At 49.4% G+C, this 12,304-nt stretch overlaps 4 protein-coding genes across 4 annotated transcripts; 3 read left to right on the top strand and 1 right to left on the bottom strand.

Moving 5' to 3' along the window:
• Positions 1-7,644: 7,644 nt before the first annotated feature.
• Positions 7,645-8,499, top strand: KRP23_385 (uncharacterized protein; the record flags this gene model as incomplete). The annotated part of the gene is made up of 1 exon (XM_067888535.1): positions 7,645-8,499. The coding sequence occupies one exon, from the start codon at positions 7,645-7,647 to the stop codon at positions 8,497-8,499; it is 855 nt and encodes a 284-aa protein (XP_067750942.1).
• An 868-nt stretch (positions 8,500-9,367) lies between these two features.
• On the top strand, positions 9,368-10,573 carry KRP23_386 (Syntaxin-32; the record flags this gene model as incomplete). Its single annotated transcript, XM_067888546.1, has 4 exons — positions 9,368-9,445; positions 9,536-9,644; positions 9,713-10,337; positions 10,414-10,573. The coding sequence occupies 4 exons, from the start codon at positions 9,368-9,370 to the stop codon at positions 10,571-10,573; spliced, it is 972 nt and encodes a 323-aa protein (XP_067750943.1).
• Positions 10,574-10,662: 89 nt separating this feature from the next.
• KRP23_387 (Respiratory supercomplex factor 1, mitochondrial) lies at positions 10,663-10,929 on the bottom strand (the record flags this gene model as incomplete). Its single annotated transcript, XM_067888558.1, has 1 exon — positions 10,663-10,929. The coding sequence occupies one exon, from the start codon at positions 10,927-10,929 to the stop codon at positions 10,663-10,665; it is 267 nt and encodes an 88-aa protein (XP_067750944.1).
• Positions 10,930-11,379: 450 nt separating this feature from the next.
• Positions 11,380-12,011, top strand: KRP23_388 (ATP synthase subunit d, mitochondrial; the record flags this gene model as incomplete). Its single annotated transcript, XM_067888570.1, has 2 exons — positions 11,380-11,736; positions 11,817-12,011. 2 exons carry the CDS (start codon positions 11,380-11,382, stop codon positions 12,009-12,011), a joined length of 552 nt encoding a protein of 183 aa, XP_067750945.1.
• Positions 12,012-12,304: the final 293 nt, after the last annotated feature.

The raw sequence follows: 12,304 nt of genomic DNA on the forward strand, positions 1-12,304 counted from the left end.
GCTGCAGCATGTATTTGTCTATACTGGATTATAATTAGCTGCGGCGGTCGGTTGACTCTCAGGCTCGCCCAAACCGTTACGGTTAGCATCATGTTGCATTCTACGCCTTTCCTTCGTGGCCGAGGCCGATTTGGCCATGTCGACTTCACGCCGTTGCTCTGTTTGCTTCTTGATGGGAACTGCTACGGATTGTCTATTAGTCATTGAGGTGGCAGCGGTGGTAACTGCTCGCTTCATATCCGCTCCTGCTCTCGTTTACTGCTGCAGTTGTAGCTAGATCAGCTCATCTTCGACGTAAGCGTCTCTGCTTTTGTCGTTGATGCCCATCCATGTGCATTGCTCCCCCCTTAGGTCCGACTCCTGCATCTCCTCCTCTCTTCGTCGACCAGCGTCCATTGAGAGATTGTCGTCAAACTCGGCTGCGTCCGCTATGACTCTATAGTACCCCTTAACTTCATCTCTTCGAATCGCTCAGGCTGCTTGCCCTGTTTGCGCTGTCCATGATTTTGGAGCCCCTTTCCTTGCTTCCCTTTGGTAGACGGTTGGTCCGCCTTAGTTTGACCACTGGTCCGTGTAGGCGCCTCGGTCACCACCTTCTGCGCGTCCCGTTGGTCCCTCCTTTCGAACTGTTTCTCCTCGGCGTGCCTGACCGCGTCGAGTTTTCCTTTTTGTTCTTCTTCACTGCATGTTTTGATATTTTGGAGCGATCGGCCGTGGATCCCGCGGCTTCCAGCTCCGCAGGTTGTTCCTCCACGATCCCACTAGTAGTTTCCACCACTGCCTCTACCTCTCTCTTTGGGTCCATGCTGTACCCTTACCAGCGGTGCAGTCATCCAGGGATCGCTCTTTGGGCCCGGTGCTGTGTGGTGCCTGGTAAAGTCGGCCTCCGGTGTCTGGGTTCGCCTAATGTGGCAATGCCCTAAGCATCTCAATTAGGTTCACCAAGTTACCGACTGCGAATATATCCCTTGTTACTCCATCCACTTTCGCCATGGCACCTCTGCAAAACCGCGAGTAGTCGCCGTCAGCTGTCCTTCCACCACCGTATATTTTCGTTTGCCGTGGCGAGAGCTGAAGCAGCGCCCACACGGTCTCCGCAGCTGCATTTGGTAGTGATGAAGTGTGATGGCGTTGCCATCCATCTTCACCTGCGTCACGTCGATGAGATTTATTGGGCATCCCGTTTGAGTAAATTTGACGGTGAAGTATCGGTTGCCATAAATTTCCGTTTTTGTGGCGCGTGCGTATTCCGCATCCAAGATGATTGACCCAGCGAACTGGTGAGCGTGTGGGTAAGCGCAGCCAGTCCGAGCGTTTCGGCGTCATACACCCTGATGGCAAACTGCAGTTCCGGTTGAGCCGGCGTGAAGGTTCCATGCCTGTCCGTTCCGGGTCGGTGGGCCGTATATTGCAGCACTACGACCGCTTTCTGGTCGGGCGCTTGGTCCAGCTATCTGTCCCTGCACAGGTGTAAAACACCAGCGCCAGCGCGTGCAACCCGTCGTAAGCGAACCTCTTCAGATCTGCTTGTAGAGTCCTCATCATCTCCAGCCACAACTTCTTGTCAGTGTTGGATTGAAAGAGTTCTTTAATGATGTTGGTATATGGCGTGCCAAACGAACCGTCAGCTGCAGGTTCACCGTCAGCGGATCATCCATGAATCTAGCATGAAAATCCACCATCAGTGATCTGTGGGCACCGATCATGACTTCCTTAACAAAATTGGGACGGTGAGGCAAGTCCAACTTGCCCCGCATATACGCGATCATAGTGTTATTTTCCTGTTCCGTCCAAGCCCAAATGTTGTCGTCACAGCACGCGTTCGAAGGCTTTAACGCAATCTACCGCATATCGGTCTCCTCCTGCGACCAGCTCCTTTCCGGCTTTCCCCCCATTCGGTTATCAGAGTGGCCGTCAGTTGCTTGCGGTGCATTAGGTTCCAGACTCCTTGGAGTATGCGTGCCCCTTTCACGTTTTCCGCCGTGTATCTGGTCGATGTTGTCGGTCTATGCTCTCGCACCTTATCGCTCCAAAATTGCACAGTCGTCATGCTCGGCTGGGCCGTGTCCGGTCGACCCCTTGTTCCAGCCCGCTTTGTTCATCCTGCCTGGTGTGACTGGCTCCCTCGTCTCGTGGCGGTGTATGGGCCAAGGTCTTCATCGCCTGTACGCCTCCATCTCCACGTCCCTCTTGCAGCGCGTTCGATGGTGTTGTCCCTGCAGTTGGTGTGACGGGGCACATAGCACCTTGCACAGAGGAAGTGCTAGAGTGCGTAAGCTCTCGGTGAACAACAAGTTCACGGTTCCCTGCCTAAGGGAATCGACTATGACGTAGACGGTAGGTTTAAAAAGTGAATATTATTTATAGGTGAGCCAAGCTTGATCTTTACAAACTCTAAGTCAACTATAGTAAAAGCTAAACAAGTGCCCAATATTTGGCTCACCGCCAACCGGTACCACACTAAAGAGAGACTTCCCGTCACTCTTTATGTAACATGGGTACACGTCGGTGTATCCCGTTACAGTTGGGCTGGGTGCTCGAGGTGTATCCTGTTCCTCCGCCATATGGTGTGGCCCACATTTCTGCAGACTGGACTTGGTTCGTCCAGGGCTTCGCTCTGGTTCATCCTACCACTCCGTCTCCAGGCCTTGGGCTCGTTTCCCTAGGTCACCTGGTGTATCGCCTTGTGGTCTCCCCACTCAGCGGAAATTACCTCATGCATGCCGCTGGCGGGTCAGTGGCGTGAAGCCACGCCTTCGTGGAGGTCGTCGTTAGCGCCGTTGGCTGACGTTAGTCTTCGCTGCAAATACTCTTCCCAAATCCGAGGTGAATTTGAGAGTGAAGGTCAACCTTTCTGGGCGATTAACTTTGCAGTTGTGGGAATTGAACCCTCACCACTCGAATTAAAACTGAAGTCGCAAGCCGGTTGAGCCCCAGAGCCACGTTTTATTGGTACCAAAGTTGTTTTTGCTATGCGCTCTAAATTTACTCTTCGAGTTCTGATTGGTTAAATGTCAGGGTTGGCTACAAATGTCACTCTTTTGTGTCCACACCTTTCGCTATACAATAAAAGAATCTAGCGCGCCACATCTTTCCGTCCAAATCTGTACCTCCGACCGGATTTGACGGAGCTGCGATGGACAAACTGAGCCATTCAAATATACCTCTGGTTGGCCGAAATTCTGTGTCTTTCGTTCTCTTATTGGTCGAAAATTGTGTTCTCATACATATCTCAGTCCTATTGGCCAATATTAGCAATAGTCAATACAAGTATTACCGGAGAATTGCTTCCATTACAAGGATACAATATTAGCGACACAACGTGCGCATTTAGCGAATTTGTGTGCTAGGAAACGTGATGAGCAAATCAGCAACGCTTATCGCCACGCTTTCTGTATTTAATATGAAATCATCACGGATTCTGATATTTGCCCTACGCTTCTGTCGAACTTGATATTGTAGTACAGCTGTGTACAGACAATCCTCTCGGTCGTGATATCCTGAGTAGTGATACCCTCCACGGAGAGATATGGGGAGGGCTCCCGATGACCGTCACCATACAAGCACGAGTCAAATATACCTCTACCCTCTAGTTACTGGTTTGTGATACAAAACACGTCATTATCACTATTCAAAGGTGCTTAACTATTGCTAAGGTCCATTTGGTGCAGGACGTCCGAAGAAGTCGAGCATCGACTTTTGCTGCTTGTGGCCTTGTCTACACGCAAGCTCCTCTCTAAATACTCGCTGCATCGTTCGAAGCCCGATAACGTCCCTTGAACGGACCCCCATCGCACCGGCGGTAACGAAAAGTTGTGCTATCCATTGAAGACGCTCCTTCAGCTCCTCTGTGGACAGGTTTTCGGGCGTTGGATAGGTTGAAGAAGTGCTTTCTTCTTCTTCGTCCTCGATACCGCCATCACCGACATCTTGACCGCACCCATTCTCGCGCTCTGAAGACTCGACCCGGCAGAAATCTTCGTCCGTTGGTTCATCCGCGAGGATGTTCTCGTCCGGTGGGTTCAGCAGCTCTTCAACCGACATCGGATTCGAGGGGTGGAGACGCGTCAGCATCTCTGCCAGCTCGTTCACGATGTCATCCTCCACGCCCGGCTCGGCGTACTCGCACGTGTAGTAGTCAAGCAAGCCAGTCTTCTTCCAGCAGTTACTGAAGACGCTGGGAAGCAGGGCGTTCCAGCTCTCGATGCTCCACAGTACTGCCTGCTGTACGTCGACGCTGTAGAGCTGTTAAGTTCAAATGTACCAATTTTACGGCACATTTCTGCCTTGTAATAACTCCAGCGAGTGATAATGTGGTGGTTCCCGACGCTATCACAAAGGAGAGGATTGTCTGTACACAGTAATTGAACACAGCAATTCCCGCCCGATCTCATTGGGAATCATCCTGTTTTAGTACAATCTCACAACGACGGACAAATCAAATGTATGTCCAGCTGTTGAGAGCTTTTCTCAAAATGAGCACCGATTTGCTTGCTCCCGAAGCTATTATTCTATAATAGTACTTACCACCCAAAAAAGAGTACCAACACGCTCCCGTTTGGCTTGCCTGGTATATTGAGCTTGTTTATTTCTCCTTCATATATTACAAAATATGATGCCTACTTGTTGAAAGTCGTTTAAATAAGTCAAAAAGAAAAAAATGGTTTTTCATAAAGGTAACTCGACGTAGGTGATTATTTAGCTTGACACATACCGAAATTGTCCACCTGCCCACATCGGAATCTCCAACTACGCAACACTCACGCTCAGAAAGTGGCAACACGCACAAAAAGAATATCGATGGATTGAGTGGGGTGCGTATTTCGTATCTCAGTCAGGCTGGGTGTACATGTATCAACTATTACCTTGTCGTTGGACGGCACCTTCCCAGACAAAGGCACCTCCACAAATATAAGTAATCGTTAATATTATACTGTATAACGTGGTAGGTCCTGGTGATTGACGTACCTCAGTACTTGTACTCTATTTGAGAAAGGCTTAGATTTTATTCAATGGATCCATAAAAAGAACAATAAACCGTTTGAAATCACTTCACGAGTTCCGACTTTAAAAGAACCTCATAGTTTAGCATCTGTCCATTTCCAAGTGACTTGGAAATGGGATATGGCAGTTGATCAGTTCAGTTAACTGTCCTGGATCGAACAAGTTGACCGGAATTCACAACACCGTATCCAAGTGAGCCACTGATGCATTATCTTTCGGAGCTTATTTGTCTGTATCTAGTCGACCAAAAGTGCTCCAAAATGTCGGTTTATACTATGAGTTCATACAGCTCGATTTCGATCTCGGGTACCTTAATCTCCTGCCTACACGTATTGTGCGTGCACACTGTATACGTGTGTTACATGGAATGTGCGTAAGTAGTGAGCTCCTGTTATTTATAAGGACTCCGAGTGTATAGAGAGAAATTGATTTGGATGCAGAAGTGTCTGTATTGATTTAAATTAACTGATCATACGCTTGCTTAGCCAGAGTGGTGCTAGCAATGCTATATGGTCGATGCGCTGACCTCTGACCATGCATCCTCGCACCACTTCAGTGCGGTAAGGAGGTCTACTTTGTACGGATTATCTAATCCTTCTCCTAGTCTATCTAAAGCAAGCATCACTTTCTCAGATAGTATATATATCGTTTGATGCCATGAATAATACCTTGGTCCATTGGTTGGATTGGGCAACTTTTCCACGCGAACGTTCGTCAGAGAATTTTCAAATTCGATTCACTCGAGCGTGATTGGTCAAACGCATCTTGCTGGATTTTTAGTCCAGTACCTTTGCTCATCTCCATATTGTGACGTTGTGCCTCCTGACCTATACTAGTAAATTATACGAGGCTATACTATTATAGTAAGGTTGTAGACCAGTTCACAACTCACGCACATTACTGTACATGTTTTAATATATTGTGAAAGCCATGCAGGATGTCTTATATATTTGCAAATCAACCGATTTACATCGCTATAAAGAAACGCAACCCCCGACTTGCTATATATAAACGGGGTCAACTTAATGTTAGATGTTAATTCTTAGATTTGAAGTCTGTTTTATCAACGTCCTCTCCAGCCGATTTATAAGTAACTCCCTCAGAATGCCCATACTTGGTTGGACATTCGAAGCGTCCACAACATATATAAACGCAGAGAGTCGAAGTAAGAATTGGGAATTTTGACAGAGTAGCAGAACTTTTAATAGGATTGACAAGGAGTGTGATAGCTTTGAGAAGGTCCAGTCAATAGCTGAGGCGAAGGTGATCTCGGCTCTGAATAGCTACTCTACGAAGACGACTCGGCCCGACATGAAACTCTACATGAAGTCAAGCCAATACGCAAAGCAGGCACAGCTGGTAGCAATTAAGCTTAGTGTAGTGTTATTGCTCTGCAGGGGAAATCTGCCGAGAACACTTATGTAGGGTATTTTGAACAATGACTAGTGGCCGGTTGGGGCTCACATCTCTACCGCACTGCTCAAATGTCCTTATTAATGCGTGACTACCCCCGAATTAGACGTTGGATTATATCACGCTTGCCCTTAAGGTCCAATTAAAACGACATATCGGATGGACAAAGCAGCCGCCGATTACAATAATGCTCACTGTCTATAGCGTACCTTTGAGGCACGTTGGTGTTCTGGCTTTGAAATCAAATCTGTTTTCCTGGAACTCCAGCCCATTTTCTGACGAGCTGTAGCCCTCATTAAGTACATGTACATTTACCGGTACGATGCCGTATTTACCAGCATCAACCTAGTGGCAAAAGCACTACACGAAACTTTGGTCTATTGCCTGCGGGTGTTCCATACGAACCGCGCATTTCTAGTAGAACGCACAATTTGGACAAGGAATGTCAATAATAGCAACGTTCAGATACGCTGGAAAAGAGTTTTTAAATTGCACTATTAATAACGTTAGCTCTAAAATCGATAGTAGTTCATACGAAGTATACCGGTATTATACTTGAAGTAATATTATAGTACATGTTTTAAAGCTTCACATTGTGCAGCGACCATTATGTATTATCAACTTGCTCAATACTGTACTAATTCATTATGAATGGGATGGGACTGCGGGAGTGCCGCCGGCAGTTCTCAACATCTGTACACATGTATTGTGTGGTCGTTCCGCCTCAAAATCTGAAGGAGTTGGGTAACGCAATCCTCGGACTCCCAAGTCAGCGCAAAGGCATTTTTAATTGTTGCACCTGCGCTGGCGAGGAATATTCATGCGTCTGAAAGGTCATATCGTTGTGCAAACTGCGAGTACCAGATCGCTCTTCTGTAAGCTCTGTGGTCGTTCCGTACATGTACAGTGTGTGGTCGTTCCGCCTCAAAATCTGAAGGAGGTGGGTATACCCTATACACCTCCTCCACAGCGCTCCTGCTGTCGCAAAAGGATAAACACAGAGATGTGTGATGGTTACGCCGTGCATAATGCACCGCATTTGCCGCAACTTCCACGCAAACAAAGCCTGAAGACTCATCCTAGAGCGAAGCCTATAACGCGTAGGAGTAGCTGTACCTGTATAATACATACGGTACTTGTATTCAGCGAGTCGATATCGCACTACGCAATTTTCTCTGAAGCACTCAAGCCCGCCAAGCTCAAGTGTTCTACCATTCAAGTTCAACCATGCGACTAGGCTTCATTGTGCTTGTCGCTGCAGCAACCCTTGCTGCAAGCAGCGATGCAGCCACCAGCTCGGACAAGTTTTCGTTTGTGACCTCTACTGATGCGCAGTCAGTGGAAGCCACGCAGCTGAAACGCGGTGACAGGAGGTTCCTGCGCACGACCAAGATGGAGCAAGAGGTCGACGATGATGACGATGACGACGATGACGACGATGACGACGATGACAGCCAGGCTGCAGAGGACGAAGAGAGAGCGATACCGGTACTGGGAAAGAGCATTTCGTTGCCGGCGTCGCTTAAGAACTTCAAGTTGCCAAATTCTCTTCTGCAGTCTGCGGATAAGGTCCTGGCAGCCGCTAAAGCTCCAGAGATCAACAAGTCTTGGCTGGCTCTCATGAAGAAGGTGGACGATAACCCGAAGGCTAAGCAGTTCGTTGGTGATTTCACGAAACAGAAGTGGACCACAGAGCAGCTCCTGAATGCAATGAAGATCACAAGAAAGACGCCTAAAGATTCGGACGACATGAAAGCCTTCTCGCTCCTGCTTCAAGTTCGTACGTGGAACAATCGGCCCGGCATTAAATCTCCGCAAATCGACGATGCTGCAGTCAAATTCCTGCAGAAGGTGGACGATAACCCGGTCGCGAAAAAATTTGCGACTGAGTTTATGGAAAATGACTGGACTACGACGCAACTCATGAGCAAGCTGGGTATCACAAGCAAAACTCTGAAGAACTCGAACTCGAACGAGGTGCAAGCCTACTCGCTGCTGATGAGGCTTCGTGGACTAACCAACGTGCAATCGAAGACAAGTGGTGTCAAAACCACTCTGAAGTGGGTACCCAAGACTTCGTAACTCTTTGGTGGAAATTTAACGCAACGAACACGAATTACCAAAGTATCATTCTTGTTTTTCTTCTCTTCTTGAAAAGCTTTGATTGAATTTGGTTTAGCAAGACAATCCACTCTGCCGAATAAATGCATATTGAAAGCCTCCATCATTATTGTACGTCAACAGTACATGTATGTCCCTGAGCATTGATGAAAATGATCCTTGTGCTGATATGCTCTATCTTTTCTGTGGTGCTCTTTTGCATTTTTCAACGGTTGGGGACTGTGTGTTTCCTTGCAATAGGATATTGCAATACCCAGTAGCGATGCAATTGAGAAGACCCACGTTGCAATCTGGCGCTTGAGTTTCAATATGCCTCCGGCGTATAATCCAATACATGCATTAATAATACTTCGAGGTATATATTCCTATCACTGAACTAGTGGTATGGCAGCAACGCCGCTGGTCCCAGCTGTAGAAGACAGCTTCGATCTCAGTTTGCCCGGGCCATATTGGTATCCATCCAGTAGTGGAACGCCTGGAAACGTTTGGCGATAGCTTCAGGCAGCTCGGTATATGCGCTATGCCTGTCGTTAGCTCCTCCACTGAAGCTCTTTTGATTCGAGTGGGTTTGCTGGCATTCGCATATTTCCACTGTGGTGGTCTGCGTGATTTTAAAGATTTCTGCCGAGGATGGAGCCTTTGCAGTGGGTTGCTACAGCGCACAGAGTCTGCCCACCTCAGTAGGCATATCCCAAAAAGAGGGGGCTCCCAACTCGTGCAAGTCGTACCAAACACCGACGAACTTTTCCACCTGAAAGATTGGTATTTTATGTGTCCCACCCTACCGTTTTTCAGTATTTTCGAGCCAAGAAGGAGTCAGCCCAAGACCATGGCGGCGAACCGCACGGCCGACTTCGCACACCTGTGCCAACACTACGCGGCCACGAAAGGCAGCGTCACGCTCCAGGTATACCCCTCTGCCTTTAAGCTGCCCAACGCGCCCTCTGCCGCCGCTGTACGTCGTCTGTAGCTGACAGTATTCCGTCGTCTATTATAGAAACTTGTGCACTCGCCACTGCAAGAGAACGCGCAGTTCAATGCCGCAGCCTCCGATATTTCCAAAGAAGTGTTCCAGGCCTCAAAGAGGTTGCAGCAGTTGACACAACGTACGTGTTAAGTTGCAGCAATTGCAGGTGGAGATGTTGACGTGTCTGTGGTTGTTATGTGAATGCAGTGGTGCGGCAGAACAACATGTTCAACGACCCGACACAGGCCATCAACGAGCTGGCGGTGCTCGTGAAGAAGGACATCACGGACATCAACATGCAGCTGGACAATTTGCAGGAGTACATGAATAGCAAGCGGCAGTCAGCCACGTCGAGGCAGGCCGCAAAACACTCGGATGCTGTCGTGTCGCTCATGAAGTCCAACCTGATGGCCACGACCAGAGGGTTCAAGGACATTTTGGAGGTCCGCCAGGAGAATATGAAGCTGCAGCAGAGTCGACGCGCCAGGTATGGCAAGACGGCGTCCAGTGCGCTGGGCAAGCCGCTGGCGTTCAAGGCCCCGCAGCCCCCGAGAAGCAACAATAGCCACACCGGTAGCGTGCAGGAAGTGAACCTGTCGAACACACTACCGCGGCCAGGATTTAGTACGGGTGAGTCTCCGAGCAACGGGAACGCGGAAATCCAGCCCCTCATCACCACGATGACACAGGAGCAAATCGTGGCCGAGCAGCAGAACTACACCGAGTCGAGAGCCGAAGCTGTGTCCCAGATCGAAAGTCATATTGTGGATATCGGACAGCTCTTTGGACGACTTTCAACGTTGATTCACGAGCAGGGAGACCTCGTTCGAAGGTACGTCCCCATGTATTATTGTCAAATTTGCTTGCAAGTGCTAACTGTGTTGTTTATTTTGCTATTGTGATTACAGAATTGATGACAACGTGGAGGAGTCGCTGGTGAACGTGAGCAGTGGCGAGCACGAGCTGCTCAAGTACTTCTCCAGCCTCTCGAACAATAGAATGCTGGCGCTCAAGATCTCCGCTATCTTATTGGTCTTCCTCATCTTCTTCATGTTCTTCTTAGCTTAAAATCAAAATAAACCACGAGTGTCCAACTACCGCCATCGGTGTATCCTTCGTTCTGTGCTTCAACGCGGCAGTTGTCTCTCTGCAGCAGCTCAGCTGTGCTTGCTCTTGTGCTCGTCCTCGTCCGGCTTGATGGCGATGAAGCCTCCGAGCGCCATGGCCACGACGGTTGCGCCCTGGGCCGCCACTCGCAGACGCATGAACTTCTGCTGCGTCACGGCGTCGGCAGCGCGGCGGAAGGAGGCCAGGCCGCCAATCAGGACGCCCGCCGTGGCCAGGCAGCCCAATGGTACCAGCGGCTCCTCCCGGCAGCGGCGCTTCATCTTCTGCCAACCAGTCTCCATCGGGAACCCGTTCATGGCGGCGTCAGCGGCAAATTGATCTGTGCGGTCAGCATACCGAGAGCTACGTACTTATGCGACGCCCCCGTTTTTCAGGGACAAAACCTTCATTTGAGCAACGATACAGATTTGGTCTGAGCGAAATTAAACGGTTTCTTGTTCGAATGTATAGATCCTACGTCCTGAAAAGAATATTATTGGCACAGTTTAGACCAAAACAGAGCGTATGTTTTGGGTGGTGAACGTAACATTAAGTGACACACTCAATATATGAAATATTCGTTTCAACAGACCTCACACATTAACAATTCTACTAACCTCCTCAACTGCATGACAAGCTTTTAAGAGGGATATCGGATAATGCAGTCGCTCGCTCTCCGCCCCTGAATTTTAACGAAGGGGGGCTAAAGGCCGTCCACCCTACCGCTTTACATTAGCCAAGTGCACGAGCCCCTTATCGCCGCTAAGATGCTCCAGCTCCGCAAGCAAGTCGTGCGCCGCGCGCTGCAGACCCGCTCGATCGAGTGGGCCGACATCTCGCAGAAGCTTACGGACCCGCGCGCCCGCGCCGCCCTCGATAGCCTGCGCGACGTGCACGGCCAGATCGCGGCTGAAGCGCGCGCCTTCGTCAAGGAGCCTGAAGCCATTGACTTCGACTACTACCGCTCGGTGGTCAAGAACAAGGAACTGGTGGATGCTATGGAGTCCAACTACAAGAGCATCGCGTTTCCGACCATCACTCCCGAGGAGTTGGATGTCGCCTCCAAGTCGGAGGAGCTGCCGGACGAGCTGCGTCTGAACGAGCAGGAAACCGTGGACAAGCTCGTACGCAGCTGCAATTATTGTGGACTTATTGGTGGAGATAGAGAGCTCATGGTGTTGTTTTTGCTTCGTTGGTGCTGCAGTTCGCCCAGCTGAACGAGAAGGTGACGGACTCCAAGGCCCGCATCGAGGAGCTCAAGGAGCTCATCGGCCTCATGGAGGAGACCCGCACGACGCTGGCTACCACCATGGACGAGGTGACCGCCATGTACCCGGAGGTGGAGGAGGAGATCGACGACGAGATCGCCAACCTCGAGTGGGAGAAGGACACGCAGTAAGCGGTTCCCTTCTAGTCGACGACAGATCTTGGTTGCTACAGGAACAAACAGATGCAACGTGGACGAGGAAGCAAGCGAGCACGACTCTCACGCAAAGGTGAAACAGAGACGTCCGCCTTGGACTCTTAAATGCCAACTCTTCTCAACACGGAAATTGAAGTGGATTTATCTGTATCTCGCTCGCTCGTCTTAGTGTCTGCAGCTCGAACAATGTGCCGAACAAGAAGAAACAATCTATTTCATCGCGCTGCACATGCATTCTTAGACACGAAGATGTTGTTGTATTAGCTCTT

The sequence above is a fragment of the Phytophthora ramorum genome (assembly GCF_020800215.1).
Source record: "Phytophthora ramorum isolate Pr-102 chromosome Unknown Phyram_PR-102_s0001, whole genome shotgun sequence".
Taxonomy (NCBI): Eukaryota; Oomycota; class Peronosporomycetes; order Peronosporales; family Peronosporaceae; genus Phytophthora; species Phytophthora ramorum.